The sequence below is a fragment of the Lynx canadensis genome, chromosome F1 (assembly GCF_007474595.2).
Source record: "Lynx canadensis isolate LIC74 chromosome F1, mLynCan4.pri.v2, whole genome shotgun sequence".
Taxonomy (NCBI): Eukaryota; Metazoa; Chordata; class Mammalia; order Carnivora; family Felidae; genus Lynx; species Lynx canadensis.
This window is the reverse complement of record NC_044319.2, coordinates 44,486,339-44,509,424: the sequence shown is the minus strand read 5'-3', so window position 1 is coordinate 44,509,424 and position 23,086 is coordinate 44,486,339. Positions and strand designations below refer to the sequence as shown.

Sequence of the window (23,086 nt, the reverse complement as noted above, 5' to 3'; positions counted from 1 at the left end):
TGAAAAATGCCTTTAGAATTTTGATAGGAATTGAACTGAATCTCTATAGATAGCTTTGGGTGGTATGAACATTCTAACAATATTAACTCTTCCAATTCATGAATATGGACTATCTTTCATTTATTTGTGTCTTTGATTTACTTCATCGTTGTCTAGAGTTTTCAGGATACAGATCTTTCACCTTCTTGGATAGATTTATTCCTGGATATTTTCTTTGTTTTGATGCTATTGTAAATGGGATTGTTTTCTTAATTTCCTTTTTTGATAGTTTATTATTAGTGTGTAGAAACATACCAGATGTTTGTACATTGATTTTGTATCCTGCATTTTTACTGAATTCATTTATTAATTCACAGGAGTTTGGGTGGAGTTTTTAGGGTTTTATGTATATAATATCATGTCATCTGAAAATAGTGACAGATTTATTTGTTCCTTTCTTGAAGGGATGCCTTTTCTTTCTTTTTCTGCCTAAGTACTCTAGTTAGGACTTCCAGTACTAAGTTGTTGAATAGAAGTGGTGAGAGTGGGCATTCTAATCTTGGTCCTGATCTTCATTATTAAGTATAAAGTTTGTGTGGAGTGGTCGTATATAGCTTTATCACAATGCAATATGTTCACTCTACATCCACTATGTTGAGAGTTTGATCGTAAAAAATGTAGAATTTTATCAAATGCTTTTTGTACATCTATTGAGATGATCATGTGATTTTTTTATTCCCTCATTTTATTAATGTGGTTTATCACACTGATTTGTGGGTGTTGAACCATCCTTGCATCCCTAGAATGAGTCCCCTACTTGATTAAAGTGTATCATCCTTTTAATGTATTATTGAATTCAGTTTGCTAATATTTTGTTGAAGATTTTTGCACCTAAGTCTTTTAGGTATTGGGCTGTAATTTTCTTTTCTCGTGGTGTTTTTCTCAGGTTTTGATATCAGGATAATGCTGGCCTCATAAAACAAGTTTGGAAGTAATCCCTCCTCTTCTATATTTTGGAAGAGTTAGAAAAGTATTGGGATCAATCCTTCTTTAAATGTTTGATAGAAATAACCAGTGAAGGTATCTGGTCTTAGACTTTAGTTTTTGTGAGGTTTTAGGCTACTGATTTAATCTCCTGACTAGTAATTAGTCTTTCAGATTTTCTATTTCTTCATGAGTTAGTCTTGGTAGGCTGTATGTTTTTATGAATTTATCCATCTCTTCTATGTTGTCCAATTTATTGTTGTATAATTGTTCATAGTAGTCTCTTATGGCCTTTATATTTCTCTGGTATCAATTGTACATCTCCTCTTTCATTTCTGATAATATATAGGTGTGTGTGTGTGTGTGTGTGTGTGTGTGTATACACACACACATACACGCGCATATCTGAGTTTTCTCTTTTTTCTTGGTGAGTCTAATTAATGGCTTGTCAATTTTGTTTATCTTTTCAGAATTCTGCCTTTAATGTTATTCATCTTATTGGTATTTCTATTGATATTTTCTATTTTTTAAGCCTTTATTTCATTCATTTCCACTCTGATCTTTGTCATTTCCTGCCTTCTACTAACTTTAGGTTTTGTTTGTTCTTCATTTTCTAGCTCCTTGAGATGTAAAATTGGTTCATTTGAGGTTTCTTGCTTCTTGATGTAAGCATGTACTATGATAACTGCTTTTGCTGCATTTCATAAGTTTTGATATGTTGTATTTCCATTTTCATTTGTCTCTTGGTAGTTTTGATCCTCTTTTACTTTTTTTTTTTAATTTGACCCATTCAGTAGCATGTTGTTTAATCTCCACGTATTTGTGGATTTCCCAGTTTTATTCCTGAAATTGATTAGTTTCATACCATTGTTCTCAGAAGAGCTATTTGATATGATTTCAGTCTTCTTAGTGTTAAGACTTGTTTTGTGGTATAACATATGTCTGTCATAAAGAAGGTTCCATGTATGCTTGATAAGACGGTGTGTTCTGTTAGTTTTAGATGGATATTCTGCATATGTCTGGTAAGTACATATGGTCTAACATCACAACGTCAATGTCTCCTTATTGATTTTTTCCTCGATGATCTATCCATTGATGAAAGTGGGAGTATTAATTATTGTATTACTGTCTATTTTCCCTTTATTTCTGTTAATATTTGCTCTACATTTTAGGTGCTCTTATGTTGGCTGCTTAAAATTTACAGGTATTATATTCTCTTATGGGATGAACCCCTTTATGTAATGCCCATCTTTGTCTTTTATTACAGTCTTTGTGTTAAAACGTCTATTTGTCCTATATAAATATAGGTACACTAGCTTTTGTGTTTTTATTGTTTTTTTTTTTTTTTTGAGCGAGGGAGAGAGAGCACAAGCAGTAGAGGGAGAGAGAGAGAGAGAGAGAATTGTAAGCAGGCTCCACGCCCAGAGTGGATCCTGACATGCAACTTGATCTCACAGCTGTGCATCATGACCTGCAGTAAAATTGAAGGTCGGGTGCTTAACTGACTGAGCCACTGTTTTGTTTTCATTTGCATGGAATATCTTTTTCTATCCCTTCACTTTAAGTCTATGTGTCTTATTTCTGAACTGAGTCTCTTGTAGGCAGCATACAGATGGGTCCTTTTTTTTTTTTTTAATCTATTCAGCCATGCTATATCTTTTGATTGGAGTATTTAGTACATTTACGTTTAAAGTAATTATTGATAGGAGTGTACTTATTGCCATTTTGTTAGTTGTTTTCCCATTTTTTGTAATTCCTTTTGTCCTTTCTTCTTCTCTTGCTGTATTTCTTTGTGATTTATTTTCTGCAGTAGTATGCCTAGATTTCTTTCTCTTTAATTTTTGTGCATCTACCAAAAGTTTTTGCTTTGTGATTACCACAAGGCTTCCATAAAACAATTTGTATTTATAACAGTCTACTTTAACTTGAAAAGAACCTAACTTTCATTGTGTTCTAATGCTCTACCTTTTCACTCCTCCCATGTTTTTATTTTTGATGTCACAATTTACATGTTTTGTGTATTTTTTAATGAATTATTTTAGTTATACTTATTTTTACTTCTTTTGCCTTTTTAACCTTCCTACTAACTTTATAATTGACTAACTCACCACCTTTACATCAGATTATTTTGAATTTTACTATATATTTACCTTTACAAATGAGATTTATATGTTTTCCTGTTACTAATTAGCACCCTTTTACCTCAACTTAAAGAATTCCTGTTAACAGTTCTCATAATGCTGGTCTCATGGTGATTAACTTCTTTAGCTTTTGCTTGTCTGGAAAACTTTTTCTCTCTGTGTACCAAGTTGTTTTCCTCTTGCTGCTTTTCAGATTCTTTCTCTGTCTTTAACTTTTGACGTTTTTAAAAAAAAAAAAAAATTTTTTTTAACGTTTATTTTTGAGACAGAGAGAGACACAGAGCATGAACAGGGGAGGGGCAGAGAGAAGAGGGAGACACAGAATCTGAAACGGGCTCCAGGCTCTGAGCTGTCGGCACAGAACCCGACATGGGGCTCGAACTCACGGACCGTGAGATCATGACCTGAGCCGAAGTCGGACGCTTAACCGACTGAGCCACCCAGGCGCCCCTAACTTTTGACATTTTAACTATAACGTGCATTGGTGTGGGTTTCTTTGAGTTCATCATTTTTGCAACTCTATAGGCTTCCTGTATCTATATGTCTATTTTCTTTCCCAGGATAGGGAAATTTTCAGTCACTATTTTTTCAAAGAAGTTTCCTGCCCCTTTCTTCTTCTGGAACTCCTATAGTGTAAATGTTGGTCTGCTGAGGTTGTCCCATCAGTGTCCATCAGTGCAAAGTCTTTATACATTTTTATTCTTCTTTCTTTGTGCTGGTTTGATTGAGTGAGTTCTCCCAGCCTGCCTTTAAGTTACTGATCCTTTTTTCTACTTCCTCTAGGCTGCTGTTGAAACACTTTATTGTATTTTTCAGTACGATTATTGTATTCTTCAGCTCTGTGACTTCTACTTGGTACTTTCTTATATTTTCTCTTTGTTGAAATACTCCCTATGCTTACCCATTCTTCTCCTAAGCTTAGTGAGGATCTTTATAACCATTATTTTTAACTCTTTATCACTTATTTTAAGGTCAAGCACTTATTTTCATGCAGTTAAAGGCTTTTTTTCTGTGGTTTTATCTTGTTCTTTCAGTTTTAACATATTCCTCTTTTTCTTAATTTTCCTTGATTCTCTGTGGTTGGCTTCTGTGCATTAGAAAAAATAGCCACCTCTGCTAGTCTTGAAGGAATGGGGTCACTTCGGAGATAATCATTATTGTTCAACCCTAGCCTAGTTCGTGGATGTCTCTCAAGTCTTGTGATTGTATAATTAGCCAGTGTTATTTTTAGTGGCTCCCAGTAGTTGAGAGTTTGTCAAGACCTGACAGTGTCCCAGAAGGAAGGGTCTCAGCACCTAGATTCAGGCTGATTGGAAGCCAGGCCCTCAGGCAGCAAAGGTTAAAGTATGCAAATATACCCCTTTCAAGGGAAGACTGGGAGATGTCCGTTCCTTCTGAACTGAGCAATGGAGTGATAGCCAGTTCAGAACTGTTTCTTTTATCTGCCATCATCTCTTTGAATTCATGAACACAAGCCCTGGTGGCCACCGAGGCAGGAGATCAAGGGGCAACACCTGGACATCTATCACAAAGCCCAGGGCACCAGATGCAAAAACTGGGCACCAGATGTGTGTATAAGCACCCTTCTAGGAGAGACCAACACTCTGGAATGCAGCAAAAACATAACTGTGGTCTCTGGAGGTCTCTGGAGAGGATTACAGTTGGCCCTTAGTTGTCTGTTTAGTGAAAAACCTGTTTCTCAGGCCTCACCTATGAAGATAGGCTAATAGGCCTCTTCCACATAAAACATATATTCTTTAGTCTCCTACCTCTCTTCTGTGCACTGGGTGGTATCTGGTTGAGAACTTTCTCCATTTGTGACAGTCCTGTGGGACCCACAACCATAAGCACAGCTGGTCACCAGAGCCAGGCAGTCTAGAGGTAAACCCTGGCTGGCTGACACAGAAGCCAGGGTGCCATAGAAAAGTATAAGCTCCATTCCTAGAGATACCTTTGACCTAGAAGGAAGCAGAGGAATATCACAAAGATGGCCTCCAGTGGCTTCTGTCCCCAGAGAACACCTAAGTAGGACCCTAGATGTGTGCCAAACCAGAAGTCTGCTCCTCAAGCCAAAACTCCAGGAAAGGCCAACAGGCATTTCGTAGAAATATTGAGATTATAGTTCAGTCTGTAGCTACAGTGTGCCTTTGGTGTGGTTGCTAGCCCTGAACTGTCTCTGCATTTCTTACAATCGCATGGGGCCCGTGAATACTAACCCCCCCTGGCCATCAGATCAAGGAATGACCCCTGGATGGCTGCCACATAATCCAATGCAACAGAGGTAGAAACTGGGGCACCAGATCTTTGTCCAGATTTCCCTCTAGGAGTTACCAGTGCCCTGCAGTACAGCAGAAGGAGGACCTGAAGATAGTGCCTATCCTCCAAGTTCCCTATAGAGGATTATGGTTGGCCCTCAGTTGTCTGTTTAATTAGAAGTCTGCCCCTTAGGCCTCAGCAAAAAAGATTAATCTCATAGTACTTTAACAGAAAAAGATAGGTGCTTCAGTCTGTGGTGCTCTCCTGTGCCCTGAGAGTGGTGGCCTGTTAATAAGTCTTTCTTTATTTGTTACAGTCCTGTAGGACCCACTAGCCACCATAGCCATATGATTTAGCGGTATCTCCTGGGTGGCAGCTGTAAAACTCAGAGGGTGTCTGAGGAGAACATAAGCTTGTCTTCTAGAGATACCAGTGAGCTGAAAAGAGGCAAGGGAGAGTATAAAGATGGTGCCTGCTGGAGTCTATCTTTGAGGAGAGTTTTAGTAAGCCCCTAAATGTGTTTTAAATTAAATGCTTGCCCCTCAGGCCAGAGCTTTTAAATAGGCAAATAAGTCTCTTTCACAGAAAGTCTGGGCACTTTTCAGGTGGCTTCCTCTATCCTGGACCCTGGGGTGGGTGAGTCCATGACTGTGGACCCTTTAAGAACTGTTTCTCACTGAGCTGTAGCTTGTGGGTCTTGTGGACACAAGCCCTGTTGGCTTTCAAAGCTAGATGCTTTGGGGGCTTGTCTGTCAGGTGTAGATATTAAAATTGGGGTGCCAGATGTAAGGCTCAGACACTTCACTCCTCAGGGAGAAGCTTAGAGTTTTGAATTCCCTCCCAATTGTGACTCATCATGCTGGGGAAGAGATTTAGGGTCAGATTGTATCTGTTTCTTCTATCCACTTTGATGTGAGCTTTTTCTCATTTGCCCAGTGTGTAGGAATCACTCAGCCAGTTTTTAGAGGGTTTCTTTTTTTTTTTTTCCGGACAAAATTATTCTGTATATAACTGTAGATTCAGTGTGTCCAAGGGAAGAGGTGTGTTCAGGATCTCCTACATCTCCATCTTGAACCACTTCCATAAGGAAAATATTTAATCGTGTTTATGGTGGGTTATGGAAATGGTAGATCAGCCCAGCTGGATCTGGATCTCACCAAGTTTATTCCAGAAGGGGCCTTATGAAGTTCTTGTGGACAAGATGGGGAAATTGACCAGTTAGATGGTTTATGAGATAGTTTGAAATTTTGTTAAGTAAACTTACCCAAGTATCAGATTCAGGACTTTGTTCTCAAGCCTATTTCATTACTCCTTTGTGTTATCAGATAGTTCAGTGATTTAGGGGAAACACAGTACAAATTCACAAGTGGAATTATTCAGGGGGTCATGATAGTGAATCTGCATTAGCACAGATTCATCATTCAAAAAGGATTCTCTGTGCTAGGCTGAATCTAATAACATGGCATTTAGTAGTGATCCTGGGTTTAGGTCAAAGGAATCAGATGTACAAGTACAGACAGATTAGAAAGAGTTTTAAAAATTGGTGAATATTTTTTTTAAAGGTATTTTTTTAACCTTTTATTTATTTTTGAGACAGAGAGAGACAGAGCATGAACAGGGGAGGGTCAGAGAGAGGGAGACACAGAATCGGAAGCAGGCTCCAGGCTCTGAGCCATCAGCCCAGAGCCCGACGCGGGGCTCGAACTCACGGACCGCAAGATCGTGACCTGAGCCGAAGTCAGCCGCTTAACCAACTGAGCCACCCAAGCGCCCCAAAAATTGGTGAATATTTTAATCAATTTTGAGATCAGTTTGAGTCAAAACTATGACAGAACCACCACTACTGTTAATGAGACCACACCCTGTATTGATAGAAATCCAAGGTAGAATGAGGCTGTTCTAAATTTTGCCCATCCCAGTGCTGCTCAGACCATATATGAAATACTGTATTTGCTTCAGAGATGACCTTCTAAAAGCATAAAACATATTTAAGTGTACCCAGATGAAAGAAAACAGCAAAGAGATTCAAGCCTGTCATAATAATAATACCTACTTTAATTTCACCCCCTTTGTATAACTTTTGAAAAAAAATCTCAGTGGAGTGTTTGCTTTAATTAATATCCTTTTTTTTTTTTTTTTTTTTTTTAAATTATTGGCAAGTCAGCTAACATACAGAGTAGTCTTGGCTTCAGGAGTAGATTCCCTTGATTCATCACTTACATATTCATCCTGACAAGTGCCCTCCTCAATACCCATCACCCATTTTCCCCATCTTCCCAACCCCCCACTGCCATCAACGCTCAGTTCTGTTTAAGAGCCTCTTAGAATTTGTCTCCCTTTCTGTTTGTATTTTTTTTCCTTCCGTTCCCCTATGGTCACCTGAAAAGTTTCTCAAATTCCACATATGAGTGAAATCATATAATATTTGTCTTTCTCTGACTGAGTTATTGCACTTAGCAAAATACCTTCCACTTCCATCCACATTGTTGGAAATGGCAAGATTTCATTCTTTTTCATCCCCAAATAGTATTTCAATATATATAAATATACCACATCTTCTTTGGATAAAGAAGCAGTTGATGGACGTTTGGCCTCTTGCCATAATTTGGCTATCGTTGATAGTGCTGCTATAAACATTGGGGTGCTTGTGCCCCTTCAAAACAGCCCTCCTGTTTCCTTTGGATAAATTCCTAGTAGTGCTATTGCTGGGTCGTAAGGTAATTCTATTTTTAATTTTTTGAGGAACCTCCACACTGTTTCCAGAGCAGCTTCACCAGTTTGCATTCCCACCAATAGTGCAAGAGGGTTACCTTTTCTCCACATCCTTGCCAACATCTGTTGTTTCCTGAGTTGTTAATTTTAGACACTCTGGTGGGAGGTGGTATCTCAATGTGGTTTTGATTTGTATTTCCCTGATGATGAGCAATGTTGGACATCTTTTCATGTGTTTATTTACCATTTGAATGTCTTCTTTGGAAAAGTATCTATTCATTTTTTCTGCCCTTTTTTTGTGTTTCAGATGTTCAGTTTGGTAAGTTCTTTATAGGTTTTTGATACTAACACTTTATCTGGTATGCCATTTGGAAATACCTTCCCCCTTTCCATTGGTTGCCTTTTAGTTTTATTGATTGTTTCCCTTGCTGTGCAGAAGCTTTTTATCTTGATGAGGTCCCAATAGCTCATTTTTGCTTTTATTTCCTTGCCTTTTGAGACATGTCAAGTAAGAAGTTGCTGCGGCCAAAGTAAAAAAGGCTCCTGCTTGTTTTCTCTTGCAGGATTTTGATGGTTTCCTATCTCACATTTAGGATTTTCATCCATTTTTAGTTTATTTTTGTGTATGGTTTAAGAAAGTGGTCCAGTTTCATACCTCTGCATGTTGCTATCCACTTTTCCCAATTCGTTTTCCTAAAGAGACTGTCTTCTTTCCATTGGATACTCTTCCCTGCTTTTTTGAAGATTAATTAGCCATATATGTGTGGGTCCATTTCTCGGTTCTCTATTCTATGCCGTTAGTCTATGTGTCTGTTTTTGTGCCAACACCATATTGTCTTGATGATGACAGCTTTGTAATACAAGCTAAAGTCCGGGATTGTGATGCCTCCAGCTTTAGTTTTCTTTTTCAACATTTCTTTGGCTATTCAGGATCTTTTGTGGTTCCATACAAATTTTAGGATTGTTTGTTCTAGCTCTCTGGAGAGTGCTGGTGCTATTTTGATTGAAATTGCTAGAATGTGTAGATTGCTTTGGGTAGTATCAAATTTTAACAATATTTGTTCTTCTGATGCCTGAGCATGGAATGTTTTTCCATTTCAATGTGTCTTCTTCAATTTCTTTCATAAGCTTTCTGGTTTGTTTTTTTTTTTTTTCTTTTTTTTTCAGTGTACAGATCTTTTACCTCTTTGGTTAGGTTTATTCCTAGGTATTTTATCGTTCTTGTTGCGTTTGTGAATGGGTTCAATTCCTTGATATCTCTTTCTCTTGCTTCATTATTGGTATATAGAATTCAACTAATTTCTGTACATTAATTTTGTATCCTTTGATTGTGCTGAATTCATGTATCAGCTCTAGCATTTTTTTGGTGGGGTCTTGTGGGTTTTGCTTGTAGACTATCATGTCATCCACGAAGAGTGAACATTTTACTTCTCTGCCAATTTGAATCCCTTTTATTTCATTTTGTTGTCTGATTGCTGAGGCTAGCGATTCCAACACTATGTTAAACAACAGTGGTGAGAGTGGACATCCCTGGCGTATTCTTGATCTCCGGGGGAAAGCTCTCTGTTTTTCCCTATTGAGGATGATATTTACTGTGGGCATTTCATGTATGGCTTTTATGACGTTAGGGTATGTTCCTTCTATCCCAACTTCCTTGAAGGTTTTTATTAAGAAAATGCTTTTTCTGCATCTATTGATGGGATCATATGGTTCTTATCCTTCTTCTTTTAAGGTAATATATCAAGTTGATTGACTTGCAAAAATTGAACCAGCCCTGCAGCCTAGGATGAATCCCACTTGATCATGTTGAATGATTCTTTTAATATACTGTTAAATTTGGTTTGCTAGTGTCTTGTTGAGAATTTTTGTACCCATGTTCATCAGTACCATGTTCAGTACCATGATCAGTACCACGTTCATCAGATATTGGCCTGTAATTCTCCTTTTTAGTGGGTTCTTGTCAGTTTTGGAAATCAAAGTAATGCTGGCTTCGTATAATGATCCTGAAAGCCTTTCTTTCATTTTATTTTTTGGAACAGCTTGAGAAGAATAGGTATTTAAGTGTCTGGTAGACTTCTCCTGGGAAGCCATCTGCCCTAGGACTCTTATTTGTTGGGCGATTTTTGATTACTGAGTCAATATCTTCTCTGCTTATGGTTTGTTCAAATTTTCTATTTCTTCCCTTTTGACTTTTGGTAGTGTGTGTGTGTGTGTATTACTCTTATGTGTCTCCCCTTTTAGGTTAAGGCCCATTTGTCCCTAGAGGTGTTCAGAATTCTCTTTTTGTCTTTGTATTTTGCCAGTTTCACTATGATATGTCTTGGTGTTGACCTGTTTTTGTTGATTTTGAAGGGAGTTCTCTGTGCCTCTTGGACCTGGATGCCTGTTTCCTTGTCCAGATTAGGGAAGTTCTCAGCTGTGATTTGTTCAAATAAAATTTCTGCCCTTTTTCTCTCATTTCTTCTTCTAGAACTCCTATGATATAGATATTATTTCGTTTCATTGAATCACTTAGGTCTCTTATTGCCCTTTGTGGTCTAGTAATTTCCTTTCCATATCTCATTTGTAGCATTTCTTAAATCATTGTGTCTATTTCTTAGGTCTTTAATCCCTGCAGCAATAGATTCTCTGCTGTTGTCTATGCTTTTTTCAAGCCCAGCTATTAGTTGTATGACTGGTATTCTCAATTATTGTTCAGATGTATTGTTTATATCTGGTTTGAGCAATTCTCTGGCTGTCTTCCTGGAATTTCTTTTCAGGAGAATTCTGTTTCATCACTTTTGCCAGGTTTGTGTCTCTTATGTGTTTTAATGATTTGTTATCTGTCCTGCACCAACGAGAACTACTATATTAAAAAGGGGTCATACACTGGCCCAGGGCCTGGCCTTTCAGGAAGTGTTTTTAGAGTGTGTTGCGTGCACTCTATTGTTGCGTCTTTGGCTGCTCTACCCCACTCGTCTGTCTTCTACAAATCTTCTCCTTAGTCATACGGTAGAATGTTTAGACCATTGTTAGACAAATCAAAGAAACTATAAGGGTTAATCCAGTGAGAGCAAAAGGAAAATAAAGATGGAGATATAGAAAAGGTGTAAAAAAAATAGAATAAAAATGCCTGATTAAACAGACACAGAAACAGAGAAAGCAAAAAAAGAAAAAATACATATATATAATATATATATTTTTATAATATATATAATTTGTATTTATTAATTTATTATTTATTATTATATTGTTAACTTATTATTTATTATTAATTTATTAATATGTAACATAAATATATTTTTATATGTATAAAACACGTGTTATATGTGTATATATATTGACCAAAAATCAAATCAGAAAGTTTAAGCCTGATTCCAGAGTAAAAAATGAAGAGGTAGAAAGAAAAATACAGAAAAGAATAGAGAGGGAAAAAAAAAAGAAAAGAAAATGGCAACACAGTAATATATAATACCACAGGATAGTTGTCTGTTTGTATGTGGGACAGGTGACTGTGCTGGTCTGGAGGAGAGGCCCTCTGGTTCACCCAGTATCAGTCCCACGCCATTAGATAAGTAGTTGCCATCCACTGAGGGGTGAGATTTTGTGTAAGCGGGTCGGCCTCCACAGGGGGCCACTATTCTGTTCCCTGAAGCCGCACCATGCTGGTGATGGGGAGAAAAATGGCAACACCCAAATCTCTCCTCCCCGGACTGGGTGTCTTAAACCATGCTGTTTAGGCAGCCCTCACAACGTAGCTCAGGCAGGTGGCTTGCCCTGTCCCACAGTTCCCCCATGCCTCTTAGGTGCTAGGCTGGGATTCAAAACCTGGTGTCTTAAAGGACCCAGCACCAGTTCTAGGATAGTGTTGCCCCACCCTGCCCATATGGCAGGCAAACACAGGGTCTTTTAACCTTGGGGAGGCGATATACACTCTTCCACAGTACTCAAGGGAGGGGACTATTCTCCCCACTGTGCCCCTGAGATGGGATACTACACTGGAGCTGGCTCCCCTCCCCACAAGTGCATGCACGTGGAAGCAGATTTCTTCCATAGGATGGCACACACTTTTGAAAACTGCAGTCTTCAGCTCCTAAGGCTGTTCGCAAAGTACGCTAGCAATCTCCCTAGATTTCTCATTTCTAGTCCGTGGTCTGGAGAGGTTTTCCTCTTGTCCTACCACAATACCACAATCCACAGTTTCTCTCTCTCCTTTTTGTCTCTCCACAGAGGGGGAACCCTTCCCTCCGGGCCCATAATGTTTTATCTCCCCCAATTCGCATAGACACACCTCTGTCCCGTCAAGCTGTCTCCCTCCACCTGTGCAGATTTTTCTGTCACTCTGCAGATAGATTTCCTGGGTGTTCCAGGTGTTCTGACCTCAATACAGCTGTTTGAGGGACGAGGGAAATCTTTGTCCCTCTACTTCTCCACCATCTTAACTCCTAATTGATACACTTTGAAACACCTAATAGGTGGATAACCAAAGTTGTTCTGAAATCAGACCACCAGGGTTCAAATCTCTCCTTTACAATTTTACAGCAATGTATTTAAGTTCTTTAAAACTTAATTCCTGCAAATCCAAACACTGAAGTTTGCCCAAGGTAGAATGATTGTTAAATGACACTCATATTTATGTATCATGATGAAATTCATCCAAGGATAACGGGAAAAGAATCTAACTCTTCAAAAAGCAGTGGAGAAAAATACTAGAAGATAACTTAAAAGGAATAAGACTAAATGAACACTTGATCTCAATATTGAAAGCTTCAAAAATGTGGTGGAAAAAATCTGAAATTTATAACTTTTTTTGTCCTAGAAAACCTGATGCAATTAATGAAATAATGCTAATAAGAGGATAGAATTCACCCATGAAACAATTCATTTTCGATTTGATTTTTTATTAAGGTAAAACATTATTTATAATGGTTTTGTTTGTTTTGTTTTTCTTCCAAGGGAATCGTTGTGATTTTCCACAAATAAAACATGGTAGTCTATACTATGAAATTATCTATAGACGAGACTTTCCAGTACGTGTAGGAAAAAAATATTGGTATTCCTGTGAGACCAATTTTGTGACTGCTTCACAAGAGCCCTGGGAATATATTCATTGCACAAAAGAAGGATGGTCACCAGAAGTACCATGCCGCAGTAAGTCAACCGTTATAATTGTATATGTATAAATAGTTCACATCCTGGAGGGAGCAGACATGTAAGTGAGTACAATTAAGACTACTATGACAAAAAGAAGGCCAAGGGATGAATTTTATGAGCAAAAATACCAACATGAGGTTTTCCTTTTATGAGGAGCTCTTCCTAAAATCTTATTAGAGATAAAGTTAGAGGTTTTTTGAAAATACCTATATCATTTACCCATACCTTAATTATAAATACTGAAAGTAAATAGTATTGACTATTGATTTTTTTCTTTTTCAACATTTGGTATTAGCTTTATTTTTGGATACTTATGCATTATAGTTTAAATGTTGTACAAATAATTTTTTTTTTAATTTTTTTTTAATGTTTATTTATTTTTGAGACAGAGAGAGACAGAGCATGAACGGGGGAGGGGCAGAGAGAGAGGGAGACACAGAATCGGAAGCAGGCTCCAGGCTCTGAGCCATCAGCCCAGAGCCCGACGCGGGGCTCGAACTCACGGACCGCGAGATCGTGACCTGAGCTGAAGTCGGCCGCCCAACCGACTGAGCCACCCAGGCGCCCCTACAAATAATTTTTAATTTGCTATTTTCACTGAATTTATGGGTTTAAAAATTTTTTGTTTATTATTTTTATGATTTTTAGGACAATGTATTTTCAATCATTTGAAAAATGGAGATAACCCAAAACGAGGAGTAAAATACGTACAAGGTGAATCTGTAAAAGTTAACTGCCATGCTGGCTACAGTCTTCAAAACGAGCAGACTGTGATGACCTGTACAGAGGGTGGCTGGTTCCCTCCTCCCGAGTGCATTCTTCTCAGTAAGTAAATGGTCTCAGATCTCAGTATATTTATGGTTTTCTAACCCTCATCTGTATTAACTGTGACAAAATATTTATATCAACTTTCTTATTTCCACCAATGAATCTACTTAGTTTTATTTTTTCCAAGAGTGTGTGAGTGGATATACACATTTTTGATACATATATATAGCAAAATAAATGTCTAATGATAGGCATTAGTCAAGAAAACAGTAATGAAACTACAAAGAAGTAACCTGTATTAATAGGGTGACACCAGCAATGGAAGGAGGAAGATGTGACGGAGTAGGGGGATCCTAGGCTTGCCTCATCCCATAAGGATAACTATCAAATCATCCTAAATACCCCCGAGATTGACCTGAAGACTGGCAGAACAGATTCCACAATTAAAGGTACAGAACAGGCCACATTGAAGAAGTAAGATGTACAGAGATGCAGGTTTCTCTCCCAAACTGAGAAGAAATGGACTGTGGCCACTGAGGTGGTAAGGGAGTAGTGGTCACAGAGAGGGTGAAAGACAGACTGACACACAGAGGAACACACAGGAAAAACAAATCCCCATAGAAATTAGCTTGGAAAGCAGAGGGGACAAATTTTGTGAGTTCCTGCAACCAGTGAGGCTTAAAGCCTGGGGTTTGAAAGGTAAGTGTGCTTGGGTCTGGAAGAGATCAAAGGGCATTGGGACTGCTCTTGGAGATAAGGCAAGCAAAGAGCCTGTGGACATACAGCATGGAAACAGCAATCTGATGAGCACTTGGAGCACACAGTGGGGAGGTTATTTGCTCATCCTGGAGCATGTTGCAGAAAGGGAGCATTCACAGAGACCCCTCTGGAAACAAAGGAACTGGCAGGTGCCATTTCCCTCACCCGCCCTTCAACATTAACACAGGGTCAACTGTGGGAACCAGCACAGGGCTCACACTTGCTATCTTACTTGCTTACACCAAGCCCTATGTCCCTATGCTCTGGTGGAACCACCCTTCCCGGTCACACTTGCCTCAGTCCCAGAGCAGGCAGCCCCCAACCACAAAAAAACAGATCAAATCCCAGCCCAAACTGCATCTCCCAACTTGGGAGGTTTTTTGTTTGTTTGTTTGTTTGTTTGTTTTGTTTGTTTGTTTTTGGCAGGGGGCAGGGAGGTGGGGCTGGATTCCAGCAGCAATGTTGAGAAGTCTCATTTCACAAGCAGACCAGAATACACCAAGTTAAAACTTACCACATTCAGGCAAGGAACCAAACACTGCCCACGACAGGCAAAGAGAGCCTCTGCAGATGAGTGACCGGAAAGATAAAGCAGTCAGGACACAACAGCAGTGTGCACATAGCATACATTGGAGACACTCCCTGAAGTGCCAGGCCCTGGGGAAACGGGGTCACAACACCTCAGGGCATGACAGAACCTCTTTTTCATAAGGCCATTACCCTCAGGAACAGGAGAAGTAGCTGACTTTTTTAACACAGAAAAGTAAGCCAAGAAACTTAGACAAAATGAGAAAACAGAAGAAATTGTCCCAAATGCAAGAAGAGAGCAATGCCACAGCCATGGATCTAAGTGAAACAGATATTAGTAAAATACCTAATAGAGAATTTAATGTAACAAATCTAAAGATACTGGACTTAAGAAAAAAAATCCAAGACATGGGTGAAACCCTTAATACAGAGATAAGGAATAACACAGCAGAGATAAAGGGCTCAATAAACAAAATCCGAAACACACTTGGTGGCATGAACAGCAGGCTGGAAGAAGGAGAGGAACAACATAATGGCCTAGAAGACAAAGGAACGGAAAGTTATCAAGCTGAACAAAAGAGAGAAAAGAATTATGCAAAAAGAGAATAGATTTATGGAACTTCATGACTCCATCAAACATAACAACATTCATTGTAGAGGAGTCCCAGAAGAAAAAGAAAGAAAAAAAAGGGACAGAAAATTTATTTGAAGAATTAATAGCAGAAAACTTCCCTAATCTGGGGGGGAGGAAACAGATATCCATATCCAGGAGGCACAGGGAACCCCCAAGAAAATGAACAAAAGCTAACCCGCAGAAACATATATATTGTAATTAGATTGGCAAAACATAGGGGTATAGAAAAAATATTTTAAAGCAGCAAGACAAAAAAAAAAAAAGTCCCATACAAGGGAAAACCCACAAGGCTCCTAGGGCATTTTTCAGCAGAAGCTGAAATAATAAAGGGGACAATCCAATTTACAATAAACAATTGTAAATGTTTATGCACCCAACATGTAAGCTCCCCTATACATAAAAGTTAATAACAAATGGAAAAGAACTAAACATTCATAATAAATGGTAGTAGGGATTTTCACACTTCAGTTACATAAATGGACAAGATCATTTAAACAGATAATCAACAAGGAAACAACAGCTCTGAATGACACACTGGAACAGATGGATTTAACAGATATTTTGAGAACACTGCATCCTAAAACAGCAGAATACACATGCTTTTCAAGTGTATGTGGAACATTGTCCAGAATGGGACACATATTAGGACATAAAACAAGCCCCAACAAATTCAAAAAGGTCAAAGTGATACCATGCATCTTTTCTGAACACACTACTATGTAACTAGAAGTCAACCACAAGAAAAAGTCTGAAAAGAGCATAAATATATGAAAGTGAAGTAACATGCTAATAAACAATGAATGGGTCAACCAGAAAATGAAAGAAAATTCAAAAAACCACATGGAAACAAGTGAAAATGAAAACACCACAATTAAAAACCTTTGGGATGCAGCCAAACTGGTTCTAAGAGGGAAGTTTGTAGCAATACAGGTCTGCTTCAAGAAGCAAGAAAAGAATCAAATAAACAGTTTCACTTGACACCTGAAGAAGCTAGAAAAGCAACCACAAACAAAACCTAAGGAAAAAAAAAAAAAAACAGAAGGAAAGAAATAATAAGGATTAGAACAGAAATAAATGGGGGTGCCTGGGTGGCTCAGTCGGTTAAGGATCTGACTGCGAGTCAGGTCATGATCTCACAGTTTGTGAGTTCAAGCTCCATGTCAGGCTCTGTGCTGACAACTCAGAGCATGGAGCCTGCTTTGGATTCTGTGTCTCCCTCTCTCTCTGCCCCTCCCCTGCTCACACTCTGTCTCTCTCTCAAAAATGAATTAACTTTAAAAATTTTTAAATCAAAGAAAGAAATGTCATAGAAACGAGAAAAACAATACAGCAGATCAAAGAAACCAGGAACTGGTTCTTTGAAAAAATTAATAAGTGATAACCTGCTAGCCATACTATCAAGAAGAAAAGATAAAGGACCCAAATAAGTAAATCACAAGAGAGGAGAAATAACAACCAACACCACAGAAATTCAAACAATTATATGAGAATATCATGGAAAACTGTATGCCACAAAGTCGGTAATCTGGAAGAAATGGATAAATTCCTATAAACATAAACCTACTAAAACTGAAACGGGAACAAATAAAAAAATGAACAGACCAATTGACAGGAAAAAAAAAAAAAAGGAATCAGTAATCAAACACCTCCCAACAAACAAAAGTCCAAGACCAGATGAGTTCACAAGTGAATTCTACCAAACATTTAAAGAAGAGTTAATACGTATTCTTCTCAAACTATTCCACACTTGATCTTAGCCAGAAGTCTGAGAAGCGATCTTCTTAAACTATTCCAAAAAAATAGAAAAAGAAGGAAAACTCCAAATTCATTCTATGAGGCACACTACCCTGATACCAAAACCAGATAAAGAAACAAGAAAAGGGAACTGTAGGTAAATATTTCTGATGAATATAGATGCAAAAATCCATAACAAATACTAGCAAACCAAATCTAACAAAACATTAAAAAATTATTCACCACATCAGTCTTACGCACGGTGATTTATTCCTGGACTCCAAGGATGGTTCAATATTAACAAACCAATCAATGTGATATATCACATCAATCAAACCACATCAATTAAAAAAAAGGATAAGAACCATATGATCATTTCAACAGATGCCAAAAAAGCATTTGGCAAAATATAACATCAATTCATAATAAAAGCTCTCAACAAAGTAAGTTTTGAGGGGACATACCTCAACATAAAAAAAGGCCATACATGAAAAACACACAACTAACATCATCCTTAAAGGGGAAAAACAGCTTTTCCCCTAAGGAACAAGACAAGGATGTCTACTCTACCATTTTTATTCGAGATAGTACTGGAAGTCCGAGCCACTGCAATCAGACAACAAAAAGAAATAAAAGGCATCCAAATCAGTAAGGAAGAGGTAAACCTTTTACTATTTACAGATCACATAATATTCTATATAGAAAACCCAAAAGATTCCACTGAAACCTGCTAGAACTAGAATGAATTCAGAAAAGCTGTAGGATACAAAATCAATGTATAGAAATTTGATCCCTTTCTATATATTAATAATGAAACAGCAGAAAGAGAAATAAGAAAACAACCCATTTACTATTGCACTAAAAATAATAAAATACCTAAGAATAAACCTAATCAGAGAGGTGAAAGATCTGTACTCTGAAACTATAAAACTCTGATGAAAAAGAAATGGAAGATGACACAAAGAAATGGAAAGACATCCCATGTTCATGGACTAGAAGAGCAAATATTGTTAAAATGTCTACACAACCCAAAGCAATCTACACACTCAATGCAATCCCCATCAAATACCAACATTTTTTACAGACCTAGAACAAACAATCCTAAAGTTTGTATGGAACTACAAAAGAACCTGAATAGTCAAATCAGTCTTGAAAGAGAAAAGCAAAGCTGGAAGCATCACAATTCCAGACTTCAAGTTATATTACAAAGCTATAGTGATCAAGACAGTAAGGTACTGGCACAAAAATAGACACTTGGACAAATGGAACTGAATAGAAAACCCAGAAATAAACCCATAATTATATACTGAATTAATCTTCAACAAAGCAGGAACGAATATCCAGTGGGAAAAAGACAATGTGTTCAACAAATGGTACTGGGAAAACTATACAGCAACATGCACAAAATGAAACTGAACCACTTTGTTGCACCATACACAAAAATAAATTCAAAGTGGATTAAAGACCTAAATGTGAGACCTGAAACTATAAAAGTCCTGGAAGAGAGAGAGCAGAAGCAGTAACTTCTCTGAAATCAGCCACAAACTTTCTAGACAGATCCCCTGAGGCAAGGAAAATAAAAGCAAGAATAAATAAATAAAAATAAAATAAAAAATTATTAGAACTACATTAAAATAAAAACTTCTGCACAGCAAAGGAAACAGTCAATAAAACTGAAAGGCAACCTGTGGAATGGGAGATGTTATTTACAGATGGCATGTCTGGTAAAGAGTAGTATCCAAAATATGTAAAGAACTTATAAAACTCGACACCAAAAACCAAATAATCCAACTAAAAAAATGAATGGGAGACATGAACAGACATTTCTCCAAAGAAGACATACAAAGGACAACAGGCACATGAAGAGATACTCATCATCACTTATCATCAGGGAAATGCAATCAAAACAACAATAAGATATCACCTCACCCTTGACAGAATGGCTAAAATCAACAACACAAGAAACAACAGATGTTGGTGAGGATGTGGAGCAAGGGGTACCCTCTTGCAATGTTGGGAATGCAAACTGGTGCAGCCACTCTGGAAAACAGTATGGAAGTTCCTCAAAAAGAAAAATAGACTTGCTGTATGATCCAGCAATCATACTTCTGGGTATTTACCCAAAGAATACAAAAAAACACTAATTCAAAGGGATATATGCACACCTATGTTTATATCAGCTTTCTTTCCAATAACCAAGATATGGAAGTAGCCAAGTATCTATTGATTGATGAATGAATAAAGACGAGTGGTGTGTGTGTGTGCGTGTGTGTGTATACATACAGAGAGAGAGAGACTATTATTCAGCCATGAAAAAGAATGAAATCTTGCCATTTGCAACAATATGTATGGAGCTGGACAGTATAATGCCAAGTGAAATGAGTCAGTCAGTGAAAGACAAATACCATATGATTTCAGTCATATGTGGGATTTAAGACAAATGACAAATTGGGAAATATGTGAGAGTGAGATAAACCAAAACAAACAAACAAAAAAACCAAAACCAAAACAAACAAAAAGACTCAACTATAGAGAACAAAGTGATAGTTACCAGAGGGGAGAAAGGTGGCACAGGGAACAGGTGAAATAGTGATGTCATTATGAGCACTGGGCGAGGTATGGAATTGTTGAATCACTATATTATACACCTGAAAATAATATAACACTGTATGTCGACAAAAATAAAAACACAAAATACATACATACATGAAGTCAATCTAGAAAAAAATAGAGTGACACCAGCTAGATGTCAGAACACAAGTTTCAGTTCTTCCTGGCCAAGATCACAGTTTTGACAATCACCCACAGAAAGCATTTTTGTGGGAGTCTGGGAATCTAGCAGAAGTTTTTGCACACTTTGACAGCAAAAAGATCCAAGAGTGGGTGCACTGAAGAGGATGAATGGAACATTTTTTTTCTTATCTGAGTCACTCCTCCCTGAAAGGGGTACAGTTCAGTGCCAAGAGAGACCCATTCAGCCTGCAATTTCTCCACAGCGGGAAAGTGTGTGAGTGATCATCTGGCTTCTTCAACTGCATGGGTCACTGACCAAAAGGCCCATTTCTTTCTAACTACATCCAGAATACTGAAGTGATCTTCATGAGTGAAGGGAATGAGAAAAGTTTGGACCACAACAGTCAGGGCTCAGAATTTCTCAAGGGACAAAGACCCTACTAACCACTTTGCAGACTACAGTCAGTAGCCTACCCACTAGCCACTGGGATGACTTGGGTTCAGATCTTGCTCACCTGGTGGCATCCCCCAACATTCTGCATACCTGCTATCCACTGGCCAGCTCCTTTTGTATATTCCCCAAAGGTAGTGAGTGCAGGAGTTTTCAAATGGCTAGTGAACATACTTAGAAATTCAAACTGACTCCACAGATAGAGTAAAAAGAATGTACTTGACCATTCAGCATTACCTCCAGGAAATCAAACAGAAAGCTGTCAGGACCCTGACTAACTCTGCAGGATTGAAAAAAGGCGTACCATCAAAAATTCCCTCTTAAATTGTAGTAAGACATACTGGAAAAATGTATCCATTAAAAACATCTTCAAAAAGCCTCAGAATCCCTAACAAGTATGACAGAAAGTATTTCTCTGCCAACGTCAGGAAAGACCAGAGGAAGTGAGACCTTCTTCAAAGGCAAAGGCAACAATGCAAGACTTTAAGAAACATGAAAAATCAAGGAAATATGACATCACCAAAGAAACACAACACTTTTCCAGTAACTTACCCTAAATAATGAAGATTTATGATTTTCCTGATAAAGAATTGAAAACGGTAGCTTTGAGGAAGCTCAGTGAGCTATAAGAAGACACAGAAAGAAAATCCAAAGAAATCAGGAAAATGAGGTAGAAATTATAAAGAGAACCACACAGAAATTCTATAACTGAAGAATATAATGAATGAAAGGAAAAATACAACAAAGAGTATCAACAGCAGATCTTATCAATCAGAAGAAAGAATCTATGAAGTAGAAGAGAGGTCATTTGAAGTCTTGTAGTCAGAGGAGAAAAAAGGAGAAGGAATTCCAGAGAAAGCCTATGTGAATTATGGGAGACTATCAGAGGAGACATTGTAGGCATTATGTGAGTCCCAAAAGGAGAAGAGAGAGAAAGGGACAGGAAGTTTACTTAAGGAAATAATGGCTGTGAATTTATCAGTCTGGGAAGAGATACGGACTATCAAAATCAAGAAGCTCATTAATTCCCCCAAACAGATTCAACCCAAGGAAATCATCTCTAAGACACATTACAATAAAACTGGCTAAAACCAAATAAAAATAATTTTGAAAGCAGCAAGAGAGAAATAAATACCTCACATACAAAGGCAGTTCTATGAGAGGTCTTTATAGTGATAAATGCCTACAGTAAGAAAAAGAAATGATCTCAAATATACAACCTAACTTTATACATCCAAAAACTAAAAAGAAGAGGTCACTTGGGTGGCTCAGTTGGGTGAGCATCCAACTCCTGATTTGGGGTCAGATCATAATCCCAGGGTCACGGGCTTGAGCTCTATATTGGGCTCTGCACTTGAGTGTGGAGCCTGCTTAAGATTCTCTCTCTCCTTCTGCCCCTCCCTGACTCATGCTCTATCTCTCTCTCTGTCTCTCTCTGTCTCTGTCTCTCTCTCAAATAAAATGAAAAAAAAAATGTATTAAAAAACAGAACAACCAAGCCTATAATTAACAAGCTGGGAAATAACAGAAATCAGAGCAAAAATATATGAAATAAAGACCAAAAAAATCAACATTAATACCTATTTTTTTCAAAACAGAAACAAACTTGATAAGCCTAAGTTGATTAAGAAAAAAGAGAGATCAAATAAATAACATGAGAAATGAAATTGGAGACATTCAACTGATGCCACAGAAATGCAGATGTTCATAAGAGACAACCATAAACATTTACACACCAACAAATTGGATAACCTAAATAAATTGATAAATCCCTGGAAATAGAAAACTTACAAGACAAAATCATCAAGAATAGAAAATCTGAACAAACCAAACCAGTAATAAGGAACAAGAGTGAATCATTAATTTAAAATATCTCTGCAGGGGCGCCTGGGTGGCTCAGTCGGTTGAGCGTCCGACTTCAGCTCAGGTCACGATCTCGCGGTCCGTGAGTTCGAGCCCCGCGTCGGGCTCTGTGCTGATGGCCCGGAGCCTGGAGCCTGCTTCCAATTCTGTGCCTCCCTCTCTCTCTGCCCCTCCCCCATTCATGCTCTGTCTCTCTCTGTCTCAAAAATAAATAAACATTAAAAAAAACCCTGATATTAAAATAAATAAATAAATAAACAAATAAATAAATAAATAAGAATAAAATATCTCTGCAAAGAAAAGTCTGGGAACAGAAGTTTTCATTGGTAATTTAAAGAAGAATTAATACCAGTTCTTCTCAAACCATTCCAAAAACTTGAAAGGAGGGAGGAGGCACTTCCAAAACTACTT

General features: G+C 37.9%; 1 protein-coding gene across 2 annotated transcripts in view; it reads left to right on the top strand.

The window, feature by feature from the left end:
• CFH (complement factor H) overlaps positions 1-23,086 on the top strand; it is a 199,853-nt gene that overhangs the window by 161,575 nt on the left and 15,192 nt on the right. For both annotated transcript variants that reach the window (XM_030302774.1, XM_030302775.1), the window contains 2 exons: positions 13,008-13,202; positions 13,854-14,030. In XM_030302774.1, the coding sequence (XP_030158634.1) occupies positions 13,008-13,202; positions 13,854-14,030 (372 nt within the window). The remainder of the gene's footprint in view (positions 1-13,007; positions 13,203-13,853; positions 14,031-23,086) is intronic.